The sequence below is a fragment of the Toxorhynchites rutilus genome, chromosome 1, assembly GCF_029784135.1.
Source record: "Toxorhynchites rutilus septentrionalis strain SRP chromosome 1, ASM2978413v1, whole genome shotgun sequence".
Classification (NCBI taxonomy): Eukaryota; Metazoa; Arthropoda; class Insecta; order Diptera; family Culicidae; genus Toxorhynchites; species Toxorhynchites rutilus.
This window is the reverse complement of record NC_073744.1, coordinates 158698429-158715954: the sequence shown is the minus strand read 5'-3', so window position 1 is coordinate 158715954 and position 17526 is coordinate 158698429. Positions and strand designations below refer to the sequence as shown.

The 17526-nt window shown below is 41.2% G+C and overlaps 1 protein-coding gene across 1 annotated transcript in view; it reads right to left on the bottom strand.

The window, feature by feature from the left end:
- Positions 1-2260: 2260 nt before the first annotated feature.
- The window catches only part of LOC129765720 (serine-rich adhesin for platelets), a 347565-nt gene continuing 332299 nt past the window's right edge, over positions 2261-17526 (bottom strand). Inside the window, exons 4-5 of the mRNA XM_055766143.1 lie at positions 5114-5274; positions 2261-5051 (exon numbers count right to left, since the gene is read on the bottom strand). Coding sequence (XP_055622118.1) covers positions 3310-5051; positions 5114-5274 — 1903 coding nt within the window. The 3' untranslated portion in view covers positions 2261-3309. The remainder of the gene's footprint in view (positions 5052-5113; positions 5275-17526) is intronic.

Sequence of the window (17526 nt, the reverse complement as noted above, 5' to 3'; positions counted from 1 at the left end):
TGAAAAATCATATCTAAAAAACGAAAAAAATAGCATATCGATATATGTTATGTAAAAAATTCTCAGCTTTCATGAAAAAATATAAAAAATATAGCGCCCTCTAGTCCAAAGTCATAAAAAAATAAAAATACGACTACAATCAATAATTACTAAAATATAATCATTTTTTTCGCAAGTTAAATATTTTTTACTAAAAAGCTAGGTCATTAGTTCAATTTTATATGTCGATCTTCTAAATCAGTGATTCAAAAGTTATCAATTTTCATTTGTCATTTTTGGGGATAAGTGGAAAAAATTGATTTTTCGGGCCACTTAATAACTTATGTGTTGTAAGTGTGTTTAAATGTTTCAACAATCTACACATACATACAAACACATATATACGCGTTGTTAATTTTTATAAAAATCAGTATTTTTTCGTTGATATATTGGACATCCATCAAGGCTTGCGGTCTTGTCGTTGATGAAATTTATAAGAAAATGCAGTGAATATTTCCCATCCGCCATGCAAGGCTATACAAGTTTTAGATCACCACACGGCCATGAACCATGTCTGTGGTAACAATATCGAACAGCAACCCATATTTCGTCATAAGCAGACCCGAAAGCGAATGTAAGTTGTTGAAAATAGAATGAAAATTTTTATTCGATGTTGTTTAAATACTTAGAAGACATAGTCTTGACCCTAACTTAACTATAATCTCCATAAATCAATAAATCTCCTTGCATTTCAGCAAAACAATCTTATCTAGAACAGACAATAAATATCAGAGACAATTTTCGTTCAAGATTTTTCCTTACCTGCAGAGAATGCAATTTTTCATTAATTGTGAATAACCGTATCCTCTCTTTCGTCTGCAATGATGTCATGGCAAAAGTACGAGATCCAAACTTTATACACACCAGATTGGCCAACCAGAAAGACTGCCGGGCCGCAGGTTGAGTATCGCTGGTCTAACGTCATGTGTATTGATATAAACTAAATATAATAACTTTTCTGTAAAACTATGGAAAAATGTCATATGGTGAGTCGAATATCTTTGATGTGATGAATAAAGCCTCTTATTTTTCAAAAACCTGTGAAATATTTTTGTATCCAAAAAGTCTACAACAAAAATGAAAAGTGTTTTACAGATGTCTGTAAATTTACAAACATATTTGTAAATCTGGCATCCCTGGTGGTCTGAGAATTTATTGCAAGAAATCGCTTGAAAACATGCATGAATTTGCTTGAAAACGAAGTGGATTGAGTCCGCACCACTTAGAGACGAATGAACTCTCAGAGTTTAAAGTCTCTCTAATTCAATACCTTCCTTCCTTCCGCACCACTTAGATATCAACTATCTCCGCTGTCCGGTCTGCTGAACAATGGAAGAACAGAAAGAATACCCTTACGCCGAAATGGCTACTACTGTGTAATTTACCATAATGTAATGGAACAGAAAACTTAACGCCTAAATGGCTACTACTAACTACTGTGTAATTTACAGTTTATAGAAACATAAACATATGTACATGTACACGATTCAAACCCGGCTCTGTTACAACTAAAATGCTAATGAGCCTAATAAATAAATAAATGGGATAAAAAATAAAATAAAGTAGACCCCATAGTCCATGAGCTTCTTTTCCAATAACTTCTATCCCTATCACCGCGGGGGCGGTTGGGTACGGGTAATTATAGTGAAGATCGGGTAACCAACCACGGTGAGATCTTGGTCGTATGCTGATAGGGAAGAGGGTCTATCTGAGCATCTGTTCACAATGGAGCAGCGTCTGTTCCTTATGTCAGGGGCGGCTGATCATTGTCCTCGTACAAGTGTGGAATTCCAAACCATTTACATGAAAGCCTTCTAATTCTACAGGAACGGTAATTTTTCATGCTTTGATATGTCAATATTTTTTTAGTTGAAATTATCATCGTAAGCGCTTAAGTGTTCGCATGCATTACGATATATGGATTGGGAAGTGACCTTTACATGGCAACTAGGACAATCAGCAAAGAAATGAAGGAGTGTCTAAGAAAACGTCTGCTGCCTTTCCTGCTCCGTCCTGTTTTGGTAGGAAATTATTCAATTTATACGCATTCTTGGTCGACTTCTTCTTCTTCTTTTTGGCTTTAAAAGGGTTTAAACTTTTCAGTTCATTCGCCTCTAGTTCTTGGTCGACTAATTTTGATCGTAATACCCTTTTGATGATTATCTAATGAGGTTAGGCTTGTGATATTGGGTTACGCGGACAATAAATCTTAACAGCACAGTTAATTTACTCATCATTTTTATTAAAATCATTCTCTCATACAGTAAAATCTTACAATCAAACCAGGACCCCGGTCTGATTCGGTGTGCGAAAGGTTATCTTTTGTATTTGCGCTTTCGTTTCAACTTCATTAGAATCGCGACCCCCTAACGGTGGCCATAATTGATTTTGGAATGCGTTGCATCAAAACTAGCGTGTGTATGTCAGCTTTTGATATATTACCTCACGTTCTCCTTCATCTGTCTCAATTATGAACTAATCATCTAGTTTGTTTACAATTTGTCCTTTGATTTTTATTAATCCTCTCCTTCTCTGTTGTTTCATTATATTAAAACTCGCGTTATTCTCAATGGTTTCAAATTTGTTGGCAACGTGTTTCTTATTTGTAATGGGTCATTTCTATCTTGCTAGAATTTTAAAGGGGCTCTTTCTCATTTACTTCGGAACACTAAAACGTCGCAGTTATTGATGCTTCTAAGCATTCATTGTTAGTGAAGTGTGGGTTTGCGTGTTAAAACAGTGAAACGACGCAGCGAAACGGATTTTATCAGCTAAATGTCTGCTATTAAGGTTGAAAGATAGGAAGTGGATGATATGAGAGTTGCGTTACTTGGAACTGTCTATTCTAGCCCGACAAAGAATACATAAAACGATCGGTTGTGTGTGTGCGAACGGAACCGCACTATTGATTGACTTGTATCCAAGAATAAACAGGTTCTCTACTTAAGGCCAAACTTTATTTGACCATCCATGGATATTTTTAGCTGGTAAAACTCCCCTACATCTCTAGGTTTCGATTCTTTCGGATTGCAACTTCAATTTGGTTCCGGCGATTAAGGAGGGAAAAGTGAAAACTTGATATCTAAAGCCTATATTCCTACGAGAAACGCTAGAAACGAACGGAAATGTGAATCATCGCTCCATAGCTGTCAAATGAGCTCGATTTTCAGCAGGTGGCGACGGAACGGTCATTGTCAGTGTGAGCCCGCCCCGTTTGACAGTTGGTGATATGACAAGAAAAAACTCTGCTGCTGCTGCAGTACTCTGCCTTCAACCGAGAATTTTTTTGATGTAGTTTCCGTGATTGTTGTGCACCTCCGGTTTGGTGAGTGAACGGTGTCGGTTAGGTTTGTATGGTTGGTAATTTTCGATGTTAGAGAAGCTGTTGTGCAGCTCCTGGTTGTGGTGTTCGTCGTCTTCTTCGGTTTGATGGTCTTCACCTTCCCCCTGCTCGTGGTCTTCCTGATCTTCGAGAAGTTCGTGTTCTATGGGAGCAGGTGTTGGTACTGTGGTCGTGGTCGGAGCTGTTGTTGTTGTTATTGTTGAAGTGAGAGTTGGCGTTGAGCTTCGTTGGATGATTTCAGAAGTTGCGGTACTTGTTGATAGGATTACAGCGGATGGGGAGGTCTCATGAATGGTGGTTGTGTTCTTCTGGGTTGTACTGGCAACAGTAGTGGTTGATTCAATAGTCTCAGTTGAGGTCTTTATCGCATCCGACGGGAATGGACGGGTTGTGATGCTCAGGGTACCAAATTTGGAAGTAAGCTCTTTGTCATCGAACGTGATTTCCACAATTTGATGGTTGGTTGTTGTTTCCGCCTCTGAAGAGTGTAAAATTTCTACTGTTGAGGTTTTGTCATCCAATTCTGTAAGCTGAACTTCACTGTTGTTTTGGGCAGAATCGACCGAAACAATGGTGGTTGTTAACTGTTCTGTTGTTGACGTAGGCGGAACGGTACTTGAAGGAATTGTCGGTTCGGATGTTTCTGTGCTGTGCTCTGACGCGGTTGTAGCGTCTATGTGAGATTTTGTCGAAGTGAAGCGAGCCTTCACCATCAACATGGGAGGAATGAAGTGATCTCCAATGGAAGCGGTTTCTTTTTTGGGCGTGGTCGGTAAAATATGACTAGCAGTGCTGCTTGTAGTCGACTCCATGGTGGTAGTTGTGGTGGTCGTGGTTGGTTCTGTTTGCAGTTCTGTTGTCGAGCTCAGTGATGTTTCCGATGTAGTTTCTCCGTCGGTGGCTCTGCGTAGTCTCGAGTCGGCCGTCGTACTTTCAGTTATTGCTAACTCACTGGATACTGCACTCTCCGTCGATCCAATGGAGACATTTGTAATCAAACTCTCGTCCGATTCTCCTTCCGTTGGTTTTACCGCTTGCTGCACGATATCGATCGGTTGCGTTTCCGTTTCATCTGGCTGATCGCCCATCATCATTTCTTCCTCTTCATCCATCTTTTTGGCATCCTTCTTTCCGAACTTATCCTTTTTCTCGAAAAGTGGCGAGTACTTCTTAGTTCCAACTTTCTTACCATCCTTGTCCTGCTCACTGAATCGAACATCCGTCTCCTCGCTGTGGAGCGATTGTTCGCCCTGCATCAAATCCGCAAGATTAAACTTATTGATCACATTCTTAACCGTATCCTCAATCTGGTTCGGATTAACATCGATGTTATTGTCTTCATCGTTGTTCGAAACCACGGTCAATATGTCATGCTCAAGTATCTGTGGCAGCTGTGGCTTTCTCGTGATCGTCGATTGTGGTGGTAATGCAGCCATTTCCAGCGGCAGCCGATTATCCTCGGTAGCCGCCTGAGCTGGGTCCTCTTCTTGTTCACTACACTGCAGCTGCTGGATGATTGTATCTCGATCGAGTTTACCCTGGCAAGACATATGCTTGGTACCTTGCTCGCCACAGTCTCGTGAAAGCTGGACAGCTCCGCTGTCCGACATGTACTGCACCGTTAAAGATGGCATTGAAGTTATGGTACAATCTGAGGCCCAATTGGGAACTGCAAAATTAAAGATTGTGTGAGCTAACTACCTATCTTCATGTGTGTTTTTAAACCTATACCTGGAAGCTCGCAGAGGAAGGCAGCAGTTTCCGGGCCACCACAACGAAGTGCATGCCAGCGGAAATCCCGCACGGGATCCACAACGGCGCACAGCGGAGTCTCCATTGCCGGCAGCGATTCCGCCCAATATCCACTGGATGGATCCAAAGATTTTGCGTTACTGTTGGAAAGCGATACGAAAAAAAGGAAACACGTATTATTTACAACAACCAAAAAACTGCAAACAAACTATTGCCAGCGGGAGAGTTCATCGCCGACAGTGACCAACTTTTCCCCATTTACGCGGAAAACGTGACCGTCAACCTGCCAGAAAATGTAATATTAATCGGGCGGTGCTGCACGATGCTGCACGCTCAGAAAAGGAAAAGTTTTTCCCATAAAATAAAGTTTTTACGTTCTTGCTCATTTTGTTTGGGGGCCGATCCGGAGCAGACCAACGGTGGTTTAATTATGGGTGGTGGATTTCTGAGTGAGCCACATCGCGAATCACTCAGATTTTATATTCAATCAACGATGGTGGTGTTTTTTTCAGTTGTTTCCCATGCAATAGCGATTGATATCATAGCACCAGACTAATTTAATTATAGCAAGATGAGAAAAGGTTACGAGTCCAATACAGGTCTGGCCATAGTTGAGCAGCTCATAGTGGATGATTCCCTTCCAATCCCATCAAACACACAGCAAAACCTTCCTGGCCGTCAATCCGGGATTTGGCGATGGTTTGGGTCGGCTCACCGTGCTTCGACCACGACTTTTTTCGCTTTAGGTTGTCGTACGTGATCCACTTTTCATCACCAGTCACCATTTTTTTCAAAAATGGGTCGAGTTCGTTCTGTTTCAGCAGTGCATCGCAGGCGTTGATTCGGTCTAAAAGATTTTATTGCGACAACTCGTGTGGCACCCATACATCCAGCTTTTTTGGAATCCAATCTTCTGCAAATGGTTCCAAACGGTTTTATGGTCTATACCCAGTTCCTGGCCAATCGAGCGAGTGCTCACATGCCGGTCTACTTGGATGATTTCAACGATTTTATCGGTTTCCACGACGATTGGCCTTTCAGTACGGGGTGTATCTTCGACAGCCACTACACCAGAACGAAATCGATCAAACCAACGCTGTGCTGAGCGAATCGTTACAGTATCGGGTCCATAAACTACATGATTTTTTTCAGCTGCCTTCGTTGCAGTTTTACCTAGCAGGTAGCAAAAACGTAAAATATGGCGAATTTCTTGTTTGGTGGACTCCATCTTTGACGCTCTATAACTTGTGACTGAAAAGGACAATCACAACACTGTAGCACAGATTGTCGTCTTTAATTAGCCGTATAGTATGACCCGATGCGATAAGTACAATACAAGATATGTTTAAGTGTTGCCATATATTGACAATATACGACATTTCTTTTTCCTCAACCCAATATCATAATTGTTTAAAAATATTTATATCTCAACAAAACTGGAATAAATGTTTAATTCTTGTCAGGACTTTAAACGCACCAAATTTGGGCTTCAAACTGGGCCTTGGGGTTCTGTCATGGTTTGTCATGGAACCTTGCAAAACACCAGTGATCCATGGGAGGGTTCGGCTAAGATGCTCTAAAGAAGAAAAAAGCCTTACCAATAATACGATAGCTTTAGAAGCTCCTCGTGAGTTCGCCCCTACTCCGATAAAAGGCTTGCGAATCGCTAATGTATGAATTAAATCCACTGTAACGCTTGCATTAAAAAAGCGTAATGCTTGCATTAAAGTCATGGGTGATCAGACCACTTGCGCATCGTCAATCATAGTAACCCAGAACAAAAGTTGACAGCGCTCTCAGTTGAACTGCGGAAGTTATGGCGAAAACAGTGAAGCAACTGCGCTACATGGTTCGTGCGTACTGGGAGTTCCATCCTGTTGCGAAGAAAATGGATATCCTCATATTTCTGGACAAGAATGAGAGCATTGAACGGAAGCCTGATTTCGGCCGTCCGACGGTGCTACACGATCGTAAACCGCAGCGGAAGCTAAAGTAGTAGACGGAGTAAAAAGTGGCTACATCGTTCCGGGCTTTGGACCGGGAGAATGGAGTAACGGGCCAGGCAGTGTAAAAATATCTAGTGGAGATGGACATCATCATGCGGAAATGTGAGACAAGAACAAGAACAGCAAGCTGTGAAACAAAGGCAGGAAGTAATGAGGATTGATTTTTTTTCCGGCGAAACCGAACGTCGTGGTCGTTATGGACGACGAAACGTATTTAACGCTGGACAGCAACGACTGGCAGGGAACCAGCTACTTTACGTCCGATAAGTTCCGATGTGAAGGACAGCTCCCAGGCCAAGTTCTTAAAGAAGGTGCTTCAAAGTCGCTTTTCTTTCGTTCGGGACTTGCGATGAACGAGGAAATTTACAACACAAAGTGTCTGTCGGAAGTTGCATCCTTCATCCAAAAATACCATCCGGAAGAACGAACGAACGAACGTGATGTATTATAGAGGCTCTAAACTTTTCAGTTCATTTGCCTCTAAGACATCCGGAAGAGGATGTGATGTTTTGGCCGGACCTGCCTTTCGCCCATTACGCGAAGAAGTCGCTGGAGGAAATGAACCACTTGAAGTTAGATGTTGTTTCGAGGTCCGTCAACACTCCGAGCGTTCCCCAGCTGCGTCCCATCGGGAACTTCAGGGCGAACCTGGAGCGGAGGGTCTATTCCAACAATTTCATGGCGAAAACAAAGATGGAACTAATGAATAAAGCTGAGAAAGAACTGAAAAACATGCGAACAAGTATGTTTTTGACAGCAATGGCAAAAGTCCCGTCCAACTGCCAGACGGCTGCCCGACAGAGCGTCGAAATATTTTTGTAACAAGACCAAAAATTATGTTTTTTGGGAAATTTGTCTCATTAAATTATCTTTTCTAGTTTATTTTTATCACCATCCGAAAATTGCCCATTTTTTAATGCAAGCGATAGATGAAGTCTTTCATTTCTGCCGCGTTATGACAGAGTTTTCTTAGATGTTTTCACATTTGCATGGAAGATAAAGGATATTGGGGTTTTTCCCTTGTTGGGTGTAAACTACTGCGTCCATTAGTTTGAACTATTGTGGTATGCCCCATTTTTTGTACTACGCTTCAAGCTTATCTACTGCTTATTGATGAAGAAGTAGACTGAAAGCTATAGCGAGATAGGTGCCAATCAGGAATAATCTGTTTGATAAAATTTATAGTCCTGATCGGCGACACAGACCAAACTTCCTTGGGCTCCAGAATAGCCTTATCAAGGTGTTGAAGTCTGCGTCTTGTTAGTGCTCCGCATTTGCAGAGCAAATGTTCCGAGGTTTTGCTTTCGGCATTACAAAAGCGACAAATATCATCTTGCACTAAACCTATGTTTTTGAGATGGTATTTACTCGGACAGTGTCCTGTTATAAGACCAGTGAATGTGCTGAAGTCTTTCTTATTAAGACTCAGCAATTGTTGAGTAATTTTAATACTCGGCGTGATAATTTTTTTTGACTGGTTGAGTTGTACAGCCATCCAGTTGGCCATTACTTCCCGGTCTTCCCATTTCTTCAGCTCACTCTTCAACACACATTCAGAAATTCCACAGAATGGTTCTGGACCAGTGAAGGGTGAGCTTGAGCCGCGTCTTGCGAGTTCATCTGCTTGTTCATTTCCCTCTATACCGCAATGGCCAGGAATCCAGTACAGTTGTACCGAACTTCTCTGACACAGTTGTCGTAAAAGGCAAATGCATTCCCAGACAATTTTTGAATAGCACTTGAAAGCATTGAGGGCTTTAAGTGCTGCTTGACTGTCTGAGAAGATACAAATGTTAGCATGTCTATAATTTCTTTTAAGGCAGACATTTATACATTCTATTATTGCAGCTACTTCTGCCTGGAACACTGTTGGCCAGTTCCCCATAGCTACAGAAATTTTTATTCTGGGACCATACACTCCAGCACCTGTTCTGTTACCCATTTTCGACCCATCGGTATAGAACAGGATTGAACCATTACGAACATCGGGACCACCCTCATCCCATACTGAACGAGAAAGTTCGATCACTGTGTATAGAATGTCATAATTGGTCCTTGGCTCCATCCAATCGCTGTTCATCTCTGAGGTTGGTCCAACGGGTAAGAGATTCAGGATGCTCAAATGACCAGTTTTGTCCCCGTCTAATATTTTTTTATATCTTTTTAGCTTTAGAGCGCTTCTATTAGCCTCCAGCTGAACATGTTGACCCAAAGGTAACAAGTGAAGGATAGCCTCCAATGCCTTTGAGGGTGTGCTTCGCATTGCTCCTGTTACAGCAACGCATGCCAGTCGTTGGAGTTTGTTTAGCTTTTTTGTAGCTACAGTCTCCTTAGTCTTTGGCCACCATACTAATGAGGCATAGGTTATCCTAGGCCGCACAATTGCTGTATAGACCCACATAACCATTTTTGGTTTCAGGCCCCATGTTCTACCTATCATTTTAGAACATGCCCATAGGGCAATGTTGGCCTTACTGATAATTGCATCTAAGTGTGCGTTCCAGTTTAGTTTAGCATCTAGGATTACGCCTAGATATTTCACTGAAACGCTGAATTTTATTTCCTCTCCTCCAAGATTTAGAGTCTGCAGATGCAGTTTCTTCTTTTTGGTGAAAGGAACAATTGTTGTTTTTGAGGGATTTATGCTCAGACCTTCTTTGATACACCATGATTGTGTAAGGTTTAAGGCCATCTGCATCCTACTCGATATCACATCGTCGAATTTGCCACGTACCATTATGACTAAATCATCAGCAAAACCCACGGTTTCGAAACCATTCGCCTCCAAACTAATCAGAAGGTCGTCAACCACCAGTGACCAAAGTAGAGGTGATAGAACCCCTCCTTGTGGGCAACCTTTCGTTGCAATCACAGATGTCGATGACCCACCCAGCTCCGAGGTGATTTGTCTATTTGTGAGCATGCCTTTGATCCATTCGACTATGCAGTCATCGAAATGTCTTCTTCTCATAGCCTGTGCCATTGATACGTAGGAAGCATTGTCGAAAGCCTCTTCGATATCAAGAAACGCACATAATGCAGTTTCTTTTGACGAAAGAGATTTTTCAATTTTAGTCACAAGCGTGTGTAACGCTGTGACTGTGGGTTTGCCTGATTGATAGGCAAACTGGTATTTAGATAAAGGGCATTTGGACATGAATACAGACTTTATGTATTCATATAATACTTTTTCCATAGTTTTCAGCAGTATTGATGATAAACTAATTGGTCTGAATGATTTTGGGAGTGATTTATCACGTTTCCCAGCTTTTGGAATGAAGACCACTTTAACGAGTCTCCATGTGGAAGGAATGTGCTCTAGTATCAGACTTGCCTTAATAATCTCGATTAGAGATGGAATCAGCTTAGATTCTCCTTTTTGAATCAGGGCTGGAAAAATTCCATCTGCACCTGCGGATTTGTACGGTTGAAAGGATCTCACCGCGCTTTCTACTCTGGCCCTCGTGAAAACCATTCCAGCAACTATCTTTGCGACATCCTTTGCACTTTGAGAATTCCTTCGAGAGCATTTCATGTCGCGGTTGTAGTTAGGACTGGTATCAGAATGAACCGATGTAGATCCCGGGAAGTGAGTTTTCATCAGTAAGTCTAATACTTCTGAGGGAGATTTTGTGAACGAACCGTCGTCCTTTTTGAGGGAACCTAGCCCGTTCGAGTGGTCTTTTGCAAGAGTCTTACTTAGTCTTGCAACGATTGGGGTACTTTCAATGCTTTCGCAGTTATTTACCCAAGATTTTCGTTTAGATCGTCTTAGTTCTCTATTATATTCGGTTAGGGCGCTCCTATATTGAGACCAATCCGAATTAATTTTAGCTCTGTTGAACAGCTTCCGCGCTGTTTTACGTAGCCGCTCGAGCCTTTTGTTCCACCATGGAACGTTTCTTGTCGAAGAAACTCTCTTAAGTGGACAATTACTGTTGTAGACAGAAACTATCGTATCATTTAATTCTTTTGAAGTTGATTCGAGCTGTTGAATCGACCTTATTCTTGTGTTAAGAGTTTCTGACTCGAGTTCAAGTGAATATCGTTCCCAGTTGGTTTTTCTTGGATCACGATATTCTCTCTGTACTGTCAAGCCACAATCCCATTCGAAGATAATGTGTCTGTGATCAGACAAAGACGCCTCTTCAGAAACGTACCAGTTGTGTATTTTCGAAGAAATTACCGGACTGCACAGTGTTAGGTCCAGGACTTCTTGTCTGATAGCGTTTATAAACGTTGGTTCATTGCCTATATTGGCAATGTCAATGTTGTTTGAAGAGAAAAATTCTAAAAGACAGTCACCTCGACTGTTTATGTCAGTACTACCCCACAAAGTGTGATGAGCATTGGCATCACAGCCGATGATGAAGTCTTTTTTGATTTCTCTGCAATAATTTATGAACGCCGCAACCTCTTGGGGAGGTGCCTCAGGTACGTCACCAGGGAAATAAGCCGACGCAATTATTATGTCGGATCTTCCCTTGGCGGTTGGTATCTCAACTCTGATCGCGACGATGTCCCTTTGAATGAACTCTGTTATAGGGAAGCATTTAATATTTGCTTTTACTAGAACATCAGTTCTTGGGGAGTCATGCTTGTCGTCGTAGAATAACTTGCATGAACCAGTATGAATACCAAGTATTCTTCCTTTGTGGACCCAAGGCTCTTGAATTAAAGCTAAATCCATAGCGTCTTCAATAAACCTCCTAGACAGCACGTTAGATGCTGCTTTAGCGTGATGGAGATTTATTTGCAGAACCTTAGTGTTCTGCGTTATTTTCGACCGCTCGATTTGTTCATTTGGATGTGGATTATTCATAGAAGTCCCACGAGTCTCGCGGTAAAGAAGGTCCACTGCATCAGTGACCGGCTTAATGCAGCAAGGGCAGACGATACTGTGGAGGGAGCCCTGGTGCTCCACAGGCTCCGTTAACGGCAAGGTTTAAAACCCCCCCTACCATTCATCCCTCGGCACGGGTCGCTTCACACCTTGGTTTAGGGGTTTATCCATTACTTCCTTTCCATAATAACCATGGATAACAGCTATTACAACCATCCTCCTTTTCTGGGGCTTTGGACCCACTGCTCTGGTTTCTCAATAATTTCAGGTTCTAATTCGGATATTGGGGTTTGAAAATGTGTTTCATTTTTCATAGTTCAATGTAGCAAGTATACGAGGGGGAGTCCGATAAGTTTTTAGCCTACAAAAAAAAACAAACATTTTGGAAAAGTGGCGATTTATTTCTCAACATAGTCTCCTTTTAGCTCTATTTACTTGATCCAGCGATGCTCCAACTTCTTTAATCCATCTAAAAAATGCGTTTTCTCGAGGTCTGCAAAGTAGGCCTCTGTGACGGCGATGACCTCCTCAATCGCCTCAAATTTCTGCACGGCGAGTGACCCCTCGTACAGCCGTAACGTAGATACGACAATGTAGCGCCTAGAAGTATATCCCAAGGCGCGTAGAAGTATATCCTAAGGTGGGCCAACTTGCTAAAACCACTCTTCAGCCATCTTGGAAGTCTACTGTGTTTTGTTTGTAAACAAAACACAATACGCTTGTGCAAAAGCTCGCTCGTGATCAGTCTGTCTCTTTCACGCTTCAAGCAAATAATTCCCCTTCTGCTTTCTTCCGTACTGTTTTCATATACCGCTCCCCTAACCAACTTAGTGACGAAACGGCCTCACCTAGTACCATAGACCCGTCTTGGTATATCCTAAGGTGGGCCAACTTGCTAAAAGCACTATTCAGCCATCTTGGAAGCCTACTGTGTTTTGTTTGTAAACAAAAATTTTTGAAATTTGTCTCATTAAATTATTAAATTATGTAAACAAAACACAATACGCTATTGCCGAAGCTCACTCCTGATCAGTCTGTCTCTTTCACGCTTCAAGCAAATAATTCCCCTTCTGCTTTCTTCCGTACTGTTTTCATATACCGCTCCCCTAACCAACTTAGTGACGAAACGGCCTCACCTAGTACCATAGACCCGTCTTGGTATATCCTAAGGTGGGCCAACTTGCTAAAAGCACTATTCAGCCATCTTGGAAACAAAACTGTGTTTTGTTTGTAAACAAAAATTTTTGAAATTTGTCTCATTAAATTATTAAATTATGTAAACAAAACACAATACGCTATTGCCGAAGCTCACTCCTGATCAGTCTGTCTCTTTCACGCTTCAAGCAAATAATTCCCCTTCTGCTTTCTTCCGTACTGTTTTCATATACCGCTCCACTAACCAACTTAGTGACGAAACGGCCTCACGTTGGGATATACTTCTAAGCGCCTTGACGTAGATAACGTATGAGGAGAATTTGACAGTAGATAGCGATAAGAGCAATAGATCAAAACAAGCAAATCTATTGTTATCATTTGAAAGAGCGTGAATTGAAAACTTATGAGATTTCAGACAAAACCAGCTAGAATTTATACTTGAATTTGTAACCCGATCGAGAATGAAAAATCTTTGTATGAGACTAATTGGTCGGTGTTAAGTCAGACCGGACCATGTGACATTTTTCTGATTTCAGGAAAAACGAGCTCGAAGTTTGGCACTATAAGGGGCTTTCATTGAACATTCAAAACAATTTCGATACGCTATTCCTGCTGTACGCGCGATTTTCCAAACCTGATAAGTGTGGTATGTAGCTTACGTAATGCTTAACCGAATGCAATCAATAACTCGAAATTTTCAATTTTGCGATTTGGTCCCCTCTGACTTAACACCGACCAATTGTGAATTGAATTTTGTAATGTAACTTGAATTGTATTCACATTTAAAATCAACATTCCAGCTTTGAGCTGATCTCATATTGGAAGGAACGAGTAGCATCAAGGAACTCAGAAAGAAAAAAACTTAAAAGGACAGTGCGTTCACTGGGGAGAAAAATCAAAATCGAAGCTCGCGAGTGAATTTTTCTGGGAGACGGGCAATAAGGCCTGAACAAGTATCCCTACAACCGGAGCAACGAGTCGTTGCAATCCAGCTTTAAGGTAAGTGTAGGCTAAATGAATGGATGATAAGGCAACGTAGCCAACCGTGAGGGTTTTTGCCATTGGAAATTCGAGAGCGTATGCAGATACTGAAACTTTTCTAAATGAGAGGTTTGTGCATGACGCCGTGTACCGAAACCCGCAGTTACAAGTATTGGCCAAATTCATCTCTTGAGCAACCACTGTAACGTAATTTTCGCTCTACCTCTGTTTGGTGGAGTTTGAGTAGTGACAGCTTGTCAAGTTCAGCCAGATTAGCTACTTTACCTCGACCTGCTCCAGAGAAGGAAGTAGGCTCTTATGAAAGTGTGGGGTTTAACTGGGATGTGTGAACGAGTTCCTCAATTTGGGGATGTGATACGGAGTGAAAGTAACAGAACACTACGCAACGTTTTACGTCAAGCTTACGTCTCGGACTCGCTGTCGAGCAGAGTCCGGGTCGTCATTTTATTCCGATTTCTGTTTCCTGCTTTCTTCACTTATCTTACATAACTTACAGTCTAAAGTCAGACTCTCGAGGGAAAGAACTAAAACGCCTAACATGTGTCGCAAACGGAATTGTAAATAAGGAAAAAGACGTTACACAGCAGGGCGCTGCCGATGTTTAACATTTATGGCTAGCAGCCGTGCGGAAACATAAACACGTGGTGTTACAGCATAATGTGTTTTGCGTTTATGGCTTAATGAATAACAAAACAGAACCGTCGGTCGCTAAAGCGTTCTCGTGAGAATTTAGTGCGTTTAGCGACCTTGAGCGTTTTACGTTATTTTGGGTTTGATGCATTTAATGTTTACCGGATGGGTGGCCTAAAGGTCATATTACACTCTTTTCCTGGTAAATTTGCAGGTCCATGGTACCAAAAGTAATGAAACTTTTGATTGTCAGTCTACAACTGCAGATTGCTTGCCAGGCAAGGAATTTTTTGAGGAATTTGGACTTCTCCTGCATTACTCTTCCTTCTTCGGGGTTACTCTTCCAGTCTACAAAAATACAACAGCCAACCTGTAGTAGAAGTTTTCAAAAATGTCCAATTAGAGGATCAAATGTCCAATTATTCGAGTCGCGGCACAGGTCTATCTAATTAGCCGGATGTCCAATTAGAGGCAAATCACTGTTTTTGACACTTTTTGACAGATACAATTTTATCAACGTGTGCGTGTACTGTAGGTTACGTTACGTTAAATATTTCAGCTATCCGCGAAGACAGAGGAACGGTGCCGATATCTGGTGACGATATAGGTTTAGTGAAGAGAATTAATCTAATAATCTATATATATATATATATATAAATGGATTTCTGTCTGTCTGTGTGTCTGATTCTTATGGACTCGGAAACTACTGAACCAATTGACATGAAAATTGGTATGTAGGGGTTTTTTAGGGCCGTGGAAGGTTCTCATGATAGTTTGACACCCCTCCCCCTCTCTAAGGGGGGCTGCCATACACATGAAACACAAATTTCTACATTACTCGGGAATTAGTGAAGCAAATGAAACGAAATTTGGCATGTGGAGATTTTAGGGTACAATAAATGATTCTATGGTGGTTAGATACTCCTCCCCCCTCTCTTAAGGGGGGGGGGTCTCCATACAAATGAAAGACAAATTCCTACATAACTCGAACACTAATCAAGAAAATGAGAATTTGGCATGCGACGCTTTTAGGGGACACAAAACGTTTCTATGGTGAATAGACGCTCCTCCCGTCTATCTGAGGGGGGGAGGGGCTGCCATACAAATGAAGCATACATTTCCGCATAATTCAAGAACTAATGAGGCAAACGGAACTAAATTTGGCATGTGGAGGTTTCATGGAGAAGAAACTTTTCTAAGATGGTTCAACACCTTTCTAAGGGGGGACTTCCATAGAAATGAAACCCAAATTTCTGCATAAGTCGAGAACTAATCAAGCTTTCTTTTCTCTAAACAGGAGGAGGGGATGGTGCTGAACAACTCGAGAACTAATCAAACAAATGGAATTAAACTTAGCATATAGAGGTTTTAGGGATCGATAAACGTTTCTATGTTGGTTCAACACTCCTTCCTCCCCTCTAAGGGGAGAAGAGGGGTCTGCCTTAATTCTATCACATTTTCTGTATCAAACATTTATTCCATGTAACGGATAAATATGTTATTTGCAAGTGGTTGAAAAATCTTGAACGAGAATTGTGTCTGAAAGTAACCTGATATTATAATGATGAGCTTTGGTAGAAGTTACTAGGAATTTCATAGTAAAAGGTAAATTCAACAGGGTCGATTAGAATATCAATCAATGAACAGTTCTGCGATTGGACTCATGAACTTGCGTATGTGCAAATGTAAATGTTTGAAGGTATTGATAACAAAAAAACAAATTTTGTGCGGGACGAAGTTTGCCGGGTCCGCTAGTCTCCAATAGATTAGCAGGCACGAAGGCTGTTTTAATCTTTTAAATATTAGAATGAATTCCTTCACATCAAGTTATTTAATTACTTAAAACACGTAGTCCTGTCTCTCACTTAACTTAACATTTTCCGATGTTTCCACTAAAACTCTTCATTATAATATAAAATCATTACACAACTTTCGTTTAATATTCGCAGAAACTTATCCTAGAAATCAGATAAGTTTTTTCAGCATCGAAAAAGTTTATTTTCTTTCATATTTTTTAAAAATTTTCATAGCCCATTTATGGCACCTGAAGAGGCTCTTTCATTTTCGCCTAACGAATCTGAACACGATCCGTCAATACCGCCAACGCGAATTGTATAGACTTTGATAGAAATAGGAATGGTAGACAATGTCTGTTTAAGAGACCTCAACAACTCACCAAGCCACACTCCGAAACGAAAATGGGGTAAAAATCAGATAATTCCTTGAATAAACTATGACAATTGCTTCCTTTTCTTCCCCTGAAAAAAACTTCAATTGCCAAATGCCAAACCGATATAGCCTCAAAAACCCCAACTGTCCCTGTTATTCCGTCCAGTTCAACTTCCCAATCGGGATTTATAAAGTTGTCTGACCTTTTGGACCAAATCTTCAAGTGTTTTAATGTTTCCGACTCCATCAGAACCCTTGTCATCTCAATGCTTCCAGTATTAAAGACAATTTTGCAACAATTGATGCAAACATGGCCCCTCCTTGCAATGATTATCTCTCTTGATGTCTAATTCAAATAGAGAGGTCGGAGATATCACTGTTTTACAGTGGAATTGTCGTAGTCTTATCCCTAAATTGGATACATTCAAAATTTTAATTCATAACTACAATTGTGATGTTTTTGCTCTGTCCGAAACTTGACTTTCTTCGCGAGATGATATCTCTTTCCACGATTTTAATATTATACGCTTGGACCGTGATGATAGATACGGAGGGGTGCTTTTGGGGATCAATAAGTGCCACTCATT